This window comes from Chlorocebus sabaeus, chromosome 20 (assembly GCF_047675955.1).
Source record: "Chlorocebus sabaeus isolate Y175 chromosome 20, mChlSab1.0.hap1, whole genome shotgun sequence".
Lineage (NCBI taxonomy): Eukaryota > Metazoa > Chordata > Mammalia > Primates > Cercopithecidae > Chlorocebus > Chlorocebus sabaeus.
Window position 1 is genome coordinate 24891248 of NC_132923.1, and position 13834 is coordinate 24905081.

Consider the following 13834-nt stretch of genomic DNA (forward strand, 5'->3'; position numbering starts at 1 on the left):
CACAGATTATTACAGCTGAACTTTGTGATACGTAAGCATTAACTACATTACAGTTGATTTCATATTACTTAAGTTAAGAATCCCTATGTTCAGAGAATTTCTTCTTAATCAGAATGATTACTTTTACTCAGAATTATTTGGATGACAAAACCTACTCAGATGACAAAACCTGCTCACAAATTAAAATCTATCAAAAAAAGAGAAAACATCCTTACTGTCCCTGCAGTATCCAGGATTTCGAGCATACACTGTTGGCAATCGACTTCAACTTGCTGTGGGGGCAAAAAAAAGAAAAAGTTAAAAAGTAACATCAAAATCTCATTCTGTTTTCTTCTCCTGTCTTCCATCAAAGTATCTATTAACAAATACAAAGCCTTTCTCCAGCAGTATGCTGTATGGCTGGGGGTAAACTTGGTACCCCAATAAAGAATAGCGGTCTCAAGTACAGGCTATTCATATTACAGAAGCCAAGATGGTTAATGCTGAGTTTAGATATTTTCTGACCTCTGTAATGATTCTTATTTGTTCTTAGTAAAGGCAAAGGTCGTATTTTGGAATTTAAGGAAAACTTCAACAAACAAGAATAGTTCTAACAGAAAAAAAGTACATATGCCTATTTATATTATCTCCAAAGAAAACAAAGTACAAAAATATTAAATGGCTCAAAATGCACACAAGATTTTGGGGTAAAAAAAAATCTTGCCAACTTACCATGTTCAAGTTGTTAAAATTTTACTAAAACATGCACAAAATTAATACACAGTAAAATTTGAGTTTAAGACATAAAAGAAACACAGGAGTACTCAAATAAACAGCAATGAGCTAAAACAGTCCTCAAGACTAAGGCACTTTTCTAGAAAAGCTCTATGTGAAAGGTGAAATTTTATACACTGAGTTCTATTTACCCACTGATCTTATAAAAGAAGAGAAGGTTGGTCTAAAGAAAGTATCAACTATCAACTGCGTAGAAAACTATTTTAATAAAGAAGGGATTAAGAAAAGTTAGTCCTTTAGAATTTTAGGTACAGATCTTGCTTTGCAGTTAAAGCTTTAACTAGCAACTTACTTTGGGGAAATTTCAGTAGAGCAACACTGTCTTCTAAAAATAAATGTGCTAACCTAAAGACTATTTTAAACTCTGCTTCTGTGTCAGATCAGATATTGATGAGGGGCACCATTGGTCAGACCACAAACTCATCCCCCCCACCACTTATGGGACAAGTGTGATAATCTGCAAAATGTGTAACTGGGAACGCTCAATGAATAATCAATTAGGACTACAGTTTCTCAATGTATCTAGAGCATAATTTTGTTTCCAATTTGAAGACAATGAAACTGCTTTGCTAGTAGGGCTTCATGAACTAACATATTAATTCAACAAAAGTTACAGCACTCTTAAAGGTAAATTCTAAAAACATCTTCAAAAGCAATCCTTTCCTATTAAAGTTTAATCTTTTTAAAAAATATCCTTGGCTACTAGCCTTTTATAACCCCCATCCCACCCAATATATTTGACAAATAAAATACTGAAAATTTTTCACAACTCTAGCTGGTCTTCTACAGAATATTTTTTGTCAAGACCAAGTACCTAATTTTTTTCCCCTTTTAAATAGTCTTTATTTATTATAGCAGTTTTAGGTTCACAGCAAAACTGAGAGGAAGGTGCAGAGATTTCCCACATACTCCCTGCCACCACAAATGCATAGCCTCACCCCACTATCAACATCCTGCACCAGAGTGGTACATCTGTTACAACTGATGAACCCACATGAACACATCATTATCACCAAGAGTCCACAGTTTACATTAGGATTTTCTTTTGGCATTGTACATTCTGTGGGTTTTGACAAATGTATGGCATGTAACCCAATTATAGTATTACACAGACTCTAATTTGTTTGTAGTCTAAAGATGAAATACCTTTAAACTTATAAAACTAAACAAAAATAAAAATGTTTAGTCACTGGATAACTTCAAGCATAAAGGTGGTCTTAACTTTTGGTAACAAAAGAGTAAGTTGAAAATACACTTATTATTTATATGTAATTTTTTCATATATGGCAATATTCCCCACCTGGAAAATGTCCACATTAAGGAACAAGTCACTAATTAGTAACAGAACATAGAGCTCTGAATATCGAAGTAGTATTCTGTAAGAAATATTCTGTCTTGATGAAACTTTTAAAAACATATGCACAACATTTGCATCATTTCTCAAAACTGTTTTCAAAAAGCAAATGTACAGATCAAATTTTAACATCATAAGGAACTACTTGTAAACGTGTGTACAAGTTTCACATTTTACCTTTCTGTAGGAATCTTCTATCGTTGGGTCATATTTTTCAACAAAAATTCCCTGAACAAACTGAACTGTCTGGGGAAAAAAAATAAGAGAAATATTAAAAAATTAAAGGAAAAACTCCTTTGAATGTTACTTAACCTCACAAGTTATAATGATTAATTGAAATTATGTGAAAATTCTGGGTAAACACATAAATGTAAAGTATATCATTATCTTTCAATATAAGGATACAATCATAATTAAGAGTACATTTATTATGAAAGGAGGTAGTCATGTTAAAAGCTGTCATCAATACTGATGATAATACACTGTTAATTACATTAAATTTTAAAATACAAGGATACAAATAACATATCTGAACTAATTAAAAAATGAAAAATTATCAGTATTTAACTCCTACTGCCCCTTTGTATATCTATAGTAACTTTCATCCCATGCCCTCTGCCCTTAATGGAGTGACAAAGATTCTAATTTTTTTTTTAAACACAGGGTCTTTGCTATGTTGCCTGGGCTGGCCTTGAACTCCTGAACTCAAGAGATCCTCCCGCCTCAGTCTCCCAGGTAGCTGGGACCTCAAGCAGCATCTGGCTTAAATTTTTTAAAGCCTTTCTAAATTGTGGTGGAAAAGAGAAAGGGAAATTTAAACTTACTGAATGTTTATTATGTTCCAGACATTAAGCTAGTCACTTTTAATTTATAACCACATTCAAATTTCACTTTCGTCCCAGAAATAGTTATTCTTCCTATTTGCCAGCTGAGATTCAAACATACATCTTCCTGATTCTAAAGCCTTACTTTTTCCATTGGAAAATACTGCCCATTCGTCTTTTTCAGATATTACCTACTTTTATCTTAAAGGCATCTAAAAACACATACTAGAAAATACGTATTTATTATTCAGTAAGTGAAAAAAGTACAGAAGATGGTTTTAAGATATTGCCTAGATAACTTTAAAACAGGGTCTGGTACATTGTTGCCTAAAAAGCAAGGGTAAGAATGTGGACTAAGGTCATCTACACTTAAATTACTCAGAGGAATATTTGATATACTATTTCAGCTTGAGCTAAAGAGATTAACTCAAATATAGTAAACAAACTTCTTTCTCCTACTAAGCTTCTATTATTCAAAGGCAACTCAAGATAAAATCACAACAAAAACTTTAATCATCACTTTTATCAAGGATTTAATCACCTCATCTTCTAAGTATGACACATAATTTAAACATAAAAAGCAGTCTACGCTGGATGCAGTGGCTCATGCTGTACTCCTAGCACTTTAGGAGGCCAAGGCAGGAGGATTGCTTGAGTTCAGGAACTTGAGACCAACCTGGGCAACGTAGTGAGCCTTTGTCTCTACAAAAAATTTAAAAATTAGCCAGGGGTGGTGGCATGCACCTGTAGTCCCAGCTACTTGGGTGGCTAAGGTGGGAGGATTCCTTGAGCCTAGGAGGTTGAAGTTGTAGTGAGCCATGATCATGCCACTGCACTCCAGGGAAAGATGCTGATTCAAAAAAAAAAAAAAAAAAACTTTGGGAGGCCGAGGTAGGCAGATCACGAGGTCAGGAGATTAAGACCATGGTGAAACCCCGTCTCTACTAAAAAATACAAAAGGCCGGGCGCGGTGGCTCAAGCCTGTAATCCCAGCACTTTGGGAGGCCGAGACGGGAGGATCACGAGGTCAGGAAATCAAGACCATCCTGGCTAACACGGTGAAACCCCGTCTCTATTAAAAAATACAAAAAAAACTAGCCGGGCGAGGTGGCGGGCGCCTGTAGTCCCAGCTACTCCAGAGGCTGAGGCAGGAGAATGGCGTAAATCCGGGAGGCGGAGCTTGCAGTGAGCTGAGATCCGGCCACTGCACTCCAGCCTGGGCGACAGAGCGAGACAACGTCTCAAAAAAAAAAAAAAAAATTAGCTGGGCGCAGTGGTGAGAGCCTGTAGTCCCAGCTACTCGGGAGGCTGAGGCAGGAGAATGGCGTCAACCCGGGAGGCGGAGCCTGCAGTGAGCCGAGATCTCGCCACCGCACTCCCGCCTGGGCGGAAAAAAGAAAAAAAGGCAGTCTAATATGGCTTCCTAATATGCTTTAGGCTAGAACAGAGGTTCTCAAAATACGGTCCAAGGCAGAGGCTCCCTAAGGCCAAACTATCTTCCTAATACTAAGATGTACTCTTCTTCTTCTCTCATAAGTTTACAGTGGAATCTTCCAAAGTAGAACATTTGCTATTCCAAGAGACTGGATACAGAAGCAGGCATAAGAGCCCATGTGCCTTCTATAAGCCAGACATTAATAAGACTTGCACAAATGCAAAACAATCCAACACTTCTCATTTCTTTCTTACTAAAAGTAATGTTTTACTACTCCTCTGAATCTTATCCTCTGTCTTAATTTTCAGGGACATCTCATTCATTCATTCATTCACATAGATTATAATTTTATTCCTCAGGTTTTTGTACTGGATCATCTCCTCTTTTCCTCTCTTGTATCCTCATTTTCCTCTCCAGTGGAGAGGAATTGCCCCAGCATACAAATATGCTTTACTATCTCCAATTCTAAAACAAAAACAAAAACCTCCCTTAACCCCAATCTCTCTCCAGCTTCTGCCCCCATTCTCTGTCTCCTCTTATAATCAAGCTTCTTCAAATGTCTATATTCCATTTCCTCAGCTCTCATTTACTCTTCAACTCACCCCACTATGGTTATGGCAACATGACCTGACTAAAGCTGCTTTCTTTACCATGTCCCACTACCTCTATGCTCTCTGATCATCTCTCTCCTCTTTTTTACTTGACTTTTGAGCAATCAAGTAAAGACACCTTCTTCTATGCTAGATCCTCCAATCCTACCCACTTCCTAAAGGTTGAGAGGTACTCAGAGCTCAGTACTGGGCTCTGCTCTTCTCTCTCTAGTATCTCCCTAGACCTCTTTCACTCCTATGGATTTTTTTCCAAGATTATTTCTGAAAAGGTGATTTCATGGACATAGCACTAAACTCAAAAGGCATAAAAGGCTATGCAGTGAACTAAGCTTATCTACCACCCTTGTTCCCAGCTATCCAATCCCACTCCCAAGAAAGTAACTGATATTACCCATAGCTTATTTAACCTTGCAGAGATACTCTATGATTTTACAGGTATCTGCCCTCAGCCTACACTTTTTTTAATATAAAACACAAATTATAGTCTACACTGTTTAGTACCTTTTTTCTCTGTAATAACACATCTTGGATATCATTACATATTGGTATATATAGAGCTATTGCATTCTTTCTAATGGCTGTATTCTACTCTGAAAATGTATTAAAATTTACTTAACTAGCCCCTTAATGGAACACATTTAGGTTGTTTCCAGACTCTGGTCACTGTAAAGAATGTTGCAATGTTCCCTGACCACGCCATTTTGCACATGTGAACTTATATGTGGGCTACATTTTTAGAAAAGGAATCTTTGAATTGAAAGTTATATGCCATTAAAAATGACAGATATTCTCAAACATTCTCGACAGAGGCACTAATTTACACACCTAACAGTAATGTAACTCTCATGAAATTAAATATCATCACCATATTGATGGCACCCAAAGTCATATCACCGGTCTCTCTCTTTTATTACTTCAACATGTCACAAACGTAAAATTTGGCTTGACTCTTTGATTTGGACTCTCACTGCTCATTCTCCACTGTTTCCCTTCTTTTTTTAATCCATCCATAATATTAGTAGCTCAAACTAGAAACCTGGGAGCCATCCTTGACAGCTCCTTCTCTCCTAGTCCCCGTATCAATCTAGCACCAACTTATGTCAGTTCTACCACTTACTCAATCCTCAAACATCTACTTCTCTCTTCTTCACTGCCATGGTTTTAATCCAAGCTTCCATAAACAATGATCTGGTATACTGTATTAACTCCCAATTTGTCTCCCACATCCACTCTGCCTTTCTTTTAAATTAATCCGTTTTTTTTTTTTTTTTCAGAGTATCTCTCTCACAAGTATAACCAAGGAGTTCTTTGTTTAATTGTGTATTTATTACATCTCCTCCACTACAATGCAAGCTCCATGAGAAACTATGGCTGTTTTTGTTCACTCCTGTGACCCTAGAATCTGACATTGTAGAAGCTCAGTAACTATTTACTAAATAAAAACAGCATGAACACAAAAAATGACCTTCATTCCATGTAAGTCTAGGTGGAAGCAGGTGAGGAATTATCCCAATAGAATCTGTAATAATCAGTTTCCCCCACTACAATGTAAATTCCTTAAAAGTGAGAACAATCTTACTCCTCTCTGAATCATAAACACTGGTGCTTGACATGTAAGATAGTCAATAAATATTTGATAAATGTAAGAATAAATGAGCCAACGTTATAAAAGTATACATCTGTGGTTATTAAATGATTTCCTGTCCTTTGTGGGGCAGATACCAGATATATAATAATGCCACCTTTTCTCTTTGGTGTCTAGAAGTCTGAAAGCAAGGAAATATCAAAATTCTTCTTGTATTATACTAATCAGTTACAGTTAGGTGGCTAACTTACCAGAGCAGACTTCCCAACGCCTCCTGAACCAAGGACCACTAGCTTGTACTCACGCATGATGTGATCTGTTTAAATACTGACGATCTGAAAAACAAACAAACAAACAAAAAAATCAAAGATTAAGAAACATACTAACAGCCTAATAATGTACAACTGCTACATCAAATATAGGAGTTTGTTTTGTTTTTTCCTTGTAAGACTATCAAAGGGACAACAGAAGCTACATGGCAAAATCCATATAGATTTTAACATAAGTTTATAGGATTACTTTCAGACATTTTAATTCACTGAAGATCATCTTTGACTAGGCATCAATTATGTTCATATTACTTCTAAGAATCTTTGATTAAAAACAAGATGATTAAATCCAACAGTTGATAATCTTATGACTACAATGATAAACCCAATTCTTTGCAAAGCTATCATTTAAACAACTTATGTACTTTTTAAAAATATTCACTCATGAGCTTTAATATAATGTACAGGCTATTTTACTTGCTTAAAATATTCTACAGTAATTCTACACTATTTTGTTCATTATTGTATTATAGCTGAACCATTTAAAATGTCATCTTGAAAATAATTAAAGATGTGAATAGGAGATCAGATGAAATTGCTAAACACTATAGGCAGTTATTAGCAATACACGACATAAGGCCCAAATGACCAGAGAAAATAAAAGGAACATAAACTTTATTTTTTATCTCCATGGTTCTCTTAAAAGGTATAAAGACAGGAAATAATTTTCAATGGCCATGGTGGAATAACTAGAAACAGACTTTTCAACTCACAATAAGAGCCAGAACAGTGAACAAAAAAATATAAAACTCTTTTTAGATATTGGATAACAAGCAGTGTAGGACTGTGATTTCTGAGATGCAAAAGAAATGAAGTGAGACCTAACCTGCCCTGGCTTTCTGCCTAGAGGCACTTTTCAGACTATGGTGAAGGGAGAAAGAACTCAAGCAGAGCTTAGAAGTGTGCCAGAGAAGTGGAAGCTAAGCATATAAAATTCCGGAAATCTGCATAAGGATTCACTTGAGTCTGGCTAAGCATTCAGTCCAGCACACAGACTAACTTCAAAAAGTAAGGCAAAGAATAAATAGAGATTTACAGGTGGAACAATTCCCAGTCATATGGTTCTGACTAGAAGTCTTCCTTGTTGAAAAACTAGGAATTCACTAGAAACCTCAGACTCTTATCTTAGTAGCAGAGCTAAATAAGCTCTAGAGTAAATGATATTCTAGATGCTTCCTAACAAAGCTTAAAACAAGGCTCAAAAGGATGGAGTTGGTCCATGTGTAACTCAACCACTTGTCTAAACAAAGTCCAAGATTCTTTAAAAGAAGCAGAAAAAAAAATTCCACCACTCAATCATATAAAATTAACAATGTCCAGTATCCAATAAAAAATTAATAGAAATGTGAAGAAAGAAAATGTGACCTGAAACCAGAGTGAAATAAATCAGCTGAAACCATCCCAGAAACAAGATGATGAAATTAGCCAATGAGGACTCTAAAACTATTATAAATATGCTCAAAAATTTAAAGAAAAAAAAATGAGGAAGAAAATGGTACACATAATTAGAACCAAAAAGAACTTAGAGTATTCAGGCCGGGCGCAGTGGCTCATGCCTGTAATCCCAGCACTTTGGGAGGCCGAGGCGGGTGGATCACGAGGTCAGGAGATCAAGACCATCCCGGCTAACACAGTGAAACCCCGTCTCTACTAAAAATACAAAATATTAGCCAGGCGTGGTGGCGGGCATCTGCAGTCCCAGCTACTCAGGAGGCTGAGGCAGGAGAATAGCATGAACCCGGGAGGTGGAGCTTGCAGTGAGCCAAGATCGTGCCACTGCACTCCAGCCTGGGCGACAGAGTGAGACTCTGTCTCAAAAAAAAAAGAACTTACAGTATTCAAAAACAGTATGTGAAATAGGAATATCACTGGAGGGTATTAACAATATATTAAATACCACAGAAAGTAAGTACAGGGTATCTGAAGACACAGTAATAGAAAATACCCAAATTTAAACGCAGCTAAAATGTGATGAGAATAAGGGGAAAGAAGAGAAGGGGAAAGGGAGACAGGAGAGAGGGAACAAAGAAGCAAGGGTAGAAGGACTAGGGGTGTAATAAGAAAGAAAAGAAAAAGAAAAAAAAAGACAAGAACTACAGGGCAATATCAAGCCATCAAGCAGTATAATATATATGTAACTGGAATGGCGAGCAGTGGTAGCATTTGAAGAAATAATGACATTTTCAAAATTTGATAAAACTGATATATCTGGCCAGGTGCAGTGGCTTATGCCTGTAATCCCAGCACTTTCGGAGGCCAAGATAGGCAGATCACTTGAGGCCAGGAGTTAGAGACCAGCCTGGATAATATGGTGAAACTTCATCTCTACCAAAAATACAAAAAATTAGCTGAGTGTGGTAGCACGTGCCTGTGGTCCCAGCTACTTTGGAGGTTGAGGTAGGAGGACCCCTTGAACTCAGAAGGCAGAGGTTGCAGTGAGTTGCGATTGTACCACTGCACTCCAGCCTGAGTGACAGAGACCCTGTCTCAAAAAAAAAAAAAAAAAAAAAAAGACACATCTACACATCCAAGTAACTCAATGAGCCCGCCTCCTGAAGGAGTATAAACACAAAGAAAACCACAACGAGGCAGAATAATCAAATTCCCGAAAAGCTGTCAAAAACAGAAAATCTTACAAGAAGCCAGAAGAAAAAAATTTACATAGAAACAAAGTTAAAATATACAGACTTCAGCCAGGCACGATGGCTCACGCCTGTAATCCCAGCACTTTGGGAGCTCAGGTGGGCGGATAGTCTGAGCTCAGGAGTTTTCGACCAGCCTGGGCAACACGGTGAAACCCCGTCTCTACTAAAATACAAAAAATTAGCTGGGCGTGGTGGCATGAGCCTGTAGTCCCAGCTACTCGGGAGGCGGAGGCAGGAGAATCGCTTGAACCCAGGAGGCAGTGGTTACAGTGAGCCGAGAGATTGAGCCACAGCACTGCAGCCTGGGCAACAGAGTGAGACTCCATCTCAAAAAAAAAAAAAAAAAAATACACACACACACACACACACACACAGACTTCTTGTGAAGTTATGCAAGACAAGAAAATGGAACTATAAAACAAAGAAAAAACCGGTCAACCTAGAAAAATAAATACAATGAATATATGTTGAAGAAATGGAAGTAAAAGATTTTTCCCAGACTTTATCCTCCTGGTGGAGGCGGGAAAAAAAAAAAAAGCTGGAGGCAAAAAGTTCACCAGCGTACATTTAAATTATGAAGAATTTTTTTTTTTTTTTTTTTTGGGACAGGGTCTCACTCTGTTGCCCAGGATGGAGTACAACGAGTACAGTGGTATGACTGTAGCTCACTGCAGCCTCAAATTCCTAGGCTCTGGCAATCTTCCCACCTCAGCCTCCTGAGCAGCTGGCACTACAGGAGTGCACCACCACACCTGGCTAACGTTTCTAACTTTTTTTGTAGACAAAGGGTCTCACTATGTTACCTAGGCTGGTCTCAAACTCCTGGGCTCAAAGGCTCCTCCCACCTTGGCCTCCCAAAGTGCTGGGATTACAGGTATGAGCCAGCACACCCAGCCACAAGAGTAATTTCACCACTTAGAGCAAAAATGATAACAATCACTGGGTTTACATGTAGAAGTAAAATATATTACAATAGTAGAAGAGAGAGAAAGAGAATACTGAAGGTCCTTAGATTATATCTGAAGTAATACAGCACGTTTTGAAGTAAATTGTCATATGTTAAAGAATTATATTGTAAGTCCCTGAGCAACCACTAAAAACAAACAAACAAAATTCAACTCAGGCCGGGCGTGGTGGCTCACGCCTATAATCCCTGCACTTTAGGAGGCTGAGGTGGGTGGATCACCTGAGGTCAGGAGTCCCAGACCAGCCTGGCCAACATGGCAAAACCCCATCTCTACTAAAAATATAAAAAGTAGCCAGGCATGGTGGCAGGCGCCTGTAATCCCAGCTATGTGGGAGGCTGAGGCAGGAGAACTGCTTGAACCCGGGAGATGGAGGTTGCAGTGAGCTGAGATTATGCCACTGCACTCCAGTCTGGACAACAGAGCGAGATTCCATGTAAAAAAAAAAAAATTTTTTTCAACTCAATCAAAAAGAATGTATGAAAATGCAAACAAATAAGCAAAAAATAGCGAAGAAAAAATTGGGATAAATACAAAAGGCAAGATGGCAGAATTGAAAGGAAATCACATCATTACATTAAATGCAAATTGTCTAAACATTCCAATTCAAAGGCAATATAAAAAAGTAAGACCTAACTATATGTTGCTTCAAGAAACAATCTTTAAATATGGATACAGGAAAAAACATCTATTGGTAACAAAGTCACAATTACTGCTAATATTACTGCTGTGTTTTGTTGCCTGCATTCAAAATAGAAAGAAATACTAAATTTCATTCAGAGATTAGTGGGAAAAAAAAAGATACAAATATTTTTTCTTTCTATGAGAGTATTGGGAACCCTGGATTAAGAATCCCTACTACTCTAAACAGTTACCATTTTAGGTTACTTTAGTTCAGTTCTCAAACTTTTTGGTTTCAAGTCTTCTTTATAAACTCTAACTTTTATTTTTTTCTTGAGACAGGGTCTCACTCTTTGCTCAGGCTGGAATGCAGTGGCACAATCACAACTCACTGCAGTCTCCACCTCCCTTGCTCAAGTAAGTGATCCTTCCGCCTCAGCCTCCTGAGTAGCTGGGACTACAGACATCCACCACCACAACCGGGTAATTTTCTTTTTTCTTTTTCTCTTTTGCAGGGACGGGATCTCACTATGTTGCGCAGGCTAGTCTCAAACGATTCAGATTCCCAAAAGTGAGAATCACTTGTGCCCAGGAGTTTGAGACTAGCCTGGGCAACAAAATCGAAGAGGCCATCAAGTAAGGCTCAAGACGCTTCGGCCTCCCAAAGTGCTGAAATTATAGGTGTGAACCACCATGCCCAGCCAACACTTTTACATTCTTTTTTTTTTTTTCCCAAAAATATCAATAATCACTTTATTTTGTTATACTTTAAATTCTGGAATACATGTGCAGAAAGTGCAGGTTTGTTACATAGGTATACATGTGCCATGGTGGTTTGCTGCACTCATCAACCCGTCATCTACATTAGGTATTTCTCCTAATGCCATGCCTCCCCTTACCCCCTACCCCCCGATAGGTCCTGGCATGTGACCTTCCCATCCCTGTGTCCATGTGTTCTCACTGTTCAACTCTCACTTATGAGCGAGAACATGCAGTGTTTGGTTTTCTGTTCCTGTGTTAGTTTGCTGAGAATGATGGTTTCCAGCTTCATCCATTGCCCTGCAAAGGACATGAACTCATTCTTTTTCATGGCTGCATAGTATTCCATGGTGTATATATGCCACATTTTCTTTATCCAGTCTATCATTGATGGGCATTTGGGGTTAGTTCCAAGTCTTTTCTATTGTGAATAGTGCTGCAATAAACATACGGGTGCGTGTGTCCTAATAGTAGAATGATTTATAATCCTTTGGGCATATACCCGGTAATGGGATTGCTGGGTTAAATGGTATTTCTGGTTCTAGATCCTTGAGGAATCACCACGCTGTCTTCCACAATGGTTGAACTAATTTACACTCCTACCAACAATGTAAAAGTGTTCCTATTTCTCCACATCCTCTCCAACATCTGTTGTTTCCTGACTTTTTAATGATCACTATTCTAACTGGCGTGAGATGGTATTTCATTGTGGTTTTGATTTGCATTTCTCTAACGACCAGTGATGATGAGCTTTATTTCATATGTTTGCTGGCTGCATAAATATCTTCTTTTGAGAAGCGTCTGTTCATATCCTTTGCCCACTTTTTGATGAGGTTGGTTTTTTTCTTGTAAATTTGTTTAAGTTCCTTGTAGATTCTGGATATTAGCCCTTTGTCGGATGGGTTGCAAAAATTTTCTCCCATTCTGTAGGTTACCTGTTCACTCTGCTGATAGTTTCTTTTGCTGTGCAGAAGCTCTTTGGTTTCATGAGATCCCATTTATAGGATTTGGGCTTTCGTTGCCATTGCTTTTGGTGTTTTAGTCATGAAGACGGCCCATGCCTATGTCCTGAATAGTATTGCCTAGATTTTCTTCTCGGGTTTTTATGGTTGTAGGTCTCACGTTTAAGTCTTTAATCCATCTTAAATTTTGCATAAGGTGTAATAAAGGAGTCCAGTTTCAGTTTTCTGCATATGACTAGCCAGTTTTCCCAACATCATTTATTAAATAAGGAATCCTTTCTCCATTGTTTGTTTTTGTCAGGTTTGTCAAAGATCAGATGGTTGTAGATGTGTGGTGTTATTTCTGAGGCCTCTGTTCTGTTCATTGCTCTATATATCTGTTTTGGTACCAGTACCATGCTGTTTTGGTTGCTGTAGCCCCGTAGTATAGTTTGAAGTCAGTGTGATACCTCCAGCTTTGTTCTTTTTGCTTAGCACTGTCTTGGCTATATGGGCTGTTTTTTGGTTCCGTATGAAATTTGAAGCAGTTTTTTTCTAATTCTGTGAAGAAACTCAATGGTAGCTTGATGGGGATAGCACTGAATCTATAAATTACTTTGGGATACTGATTCTTCCTATCCATGAGCATGGAATTTCTTTCCATTTGTTTGTGTCCTCTCTTATTTCCTTGTGCAGTGGTTTGTAGTTCTCCTTGAAAAGGTCCTTCACATCCCTTCTAAGTTGTATTCCTAGGTATTTTATTCTCTTGGTAGCAACTGTGAATGGGAGTTCACTCATGATTTTGCTGTTTGTCTATTATTGGCGTATAGGAATGCTTGTGATTTCTGCACATTGATTTTGTATCCTGAGACTTTGCTGAAGTTGCTTATCAGCTTAAGGAGTTTCTGGGCTCAGACAACGGAGTTTTCTAAATATATAACCATCTCATCTGCAGAGACAATTTGACTTCCTCTCTTCCTATCTGAATACC

The 13834-nt window shown here is 37.9% G+C and overlaps 1 protein-coding gene across 4 annotated transcripts in view; it reads right to left on the bottom strand.

The window, feature by feature from the left end:
- The window catches only part of RAP1A (RAP1A, member of RAS oncogene family), a 93464-nt gene that overhangs the window by 14570 nt on the left and 65060 nt on the right, over positions 1-13834 (bottom strand). For all 4 annotated transcript variants that reach the window (XM_073008486.1, XM_007977577.3, XM_073008488.1 and 1 more), the window contains 3 exons: positions 6835-6918; positions 2306-2374; positions 216-272 (listed from right to left, as the gene is read on the bottom strand). In XM_073008486.1, the coding sequence (XP_072864587.1) occupies positions 216-272; positions 2306-2374; positions 6835-6891 (183 nt within the window). In that variant the 5' untranslated portion in view covers positions 6892-6918. The remainder of the gene's footprint in view (positions 1-215; positions 273-2305; positions 2375-6834; positions 6919-13834) is intronic.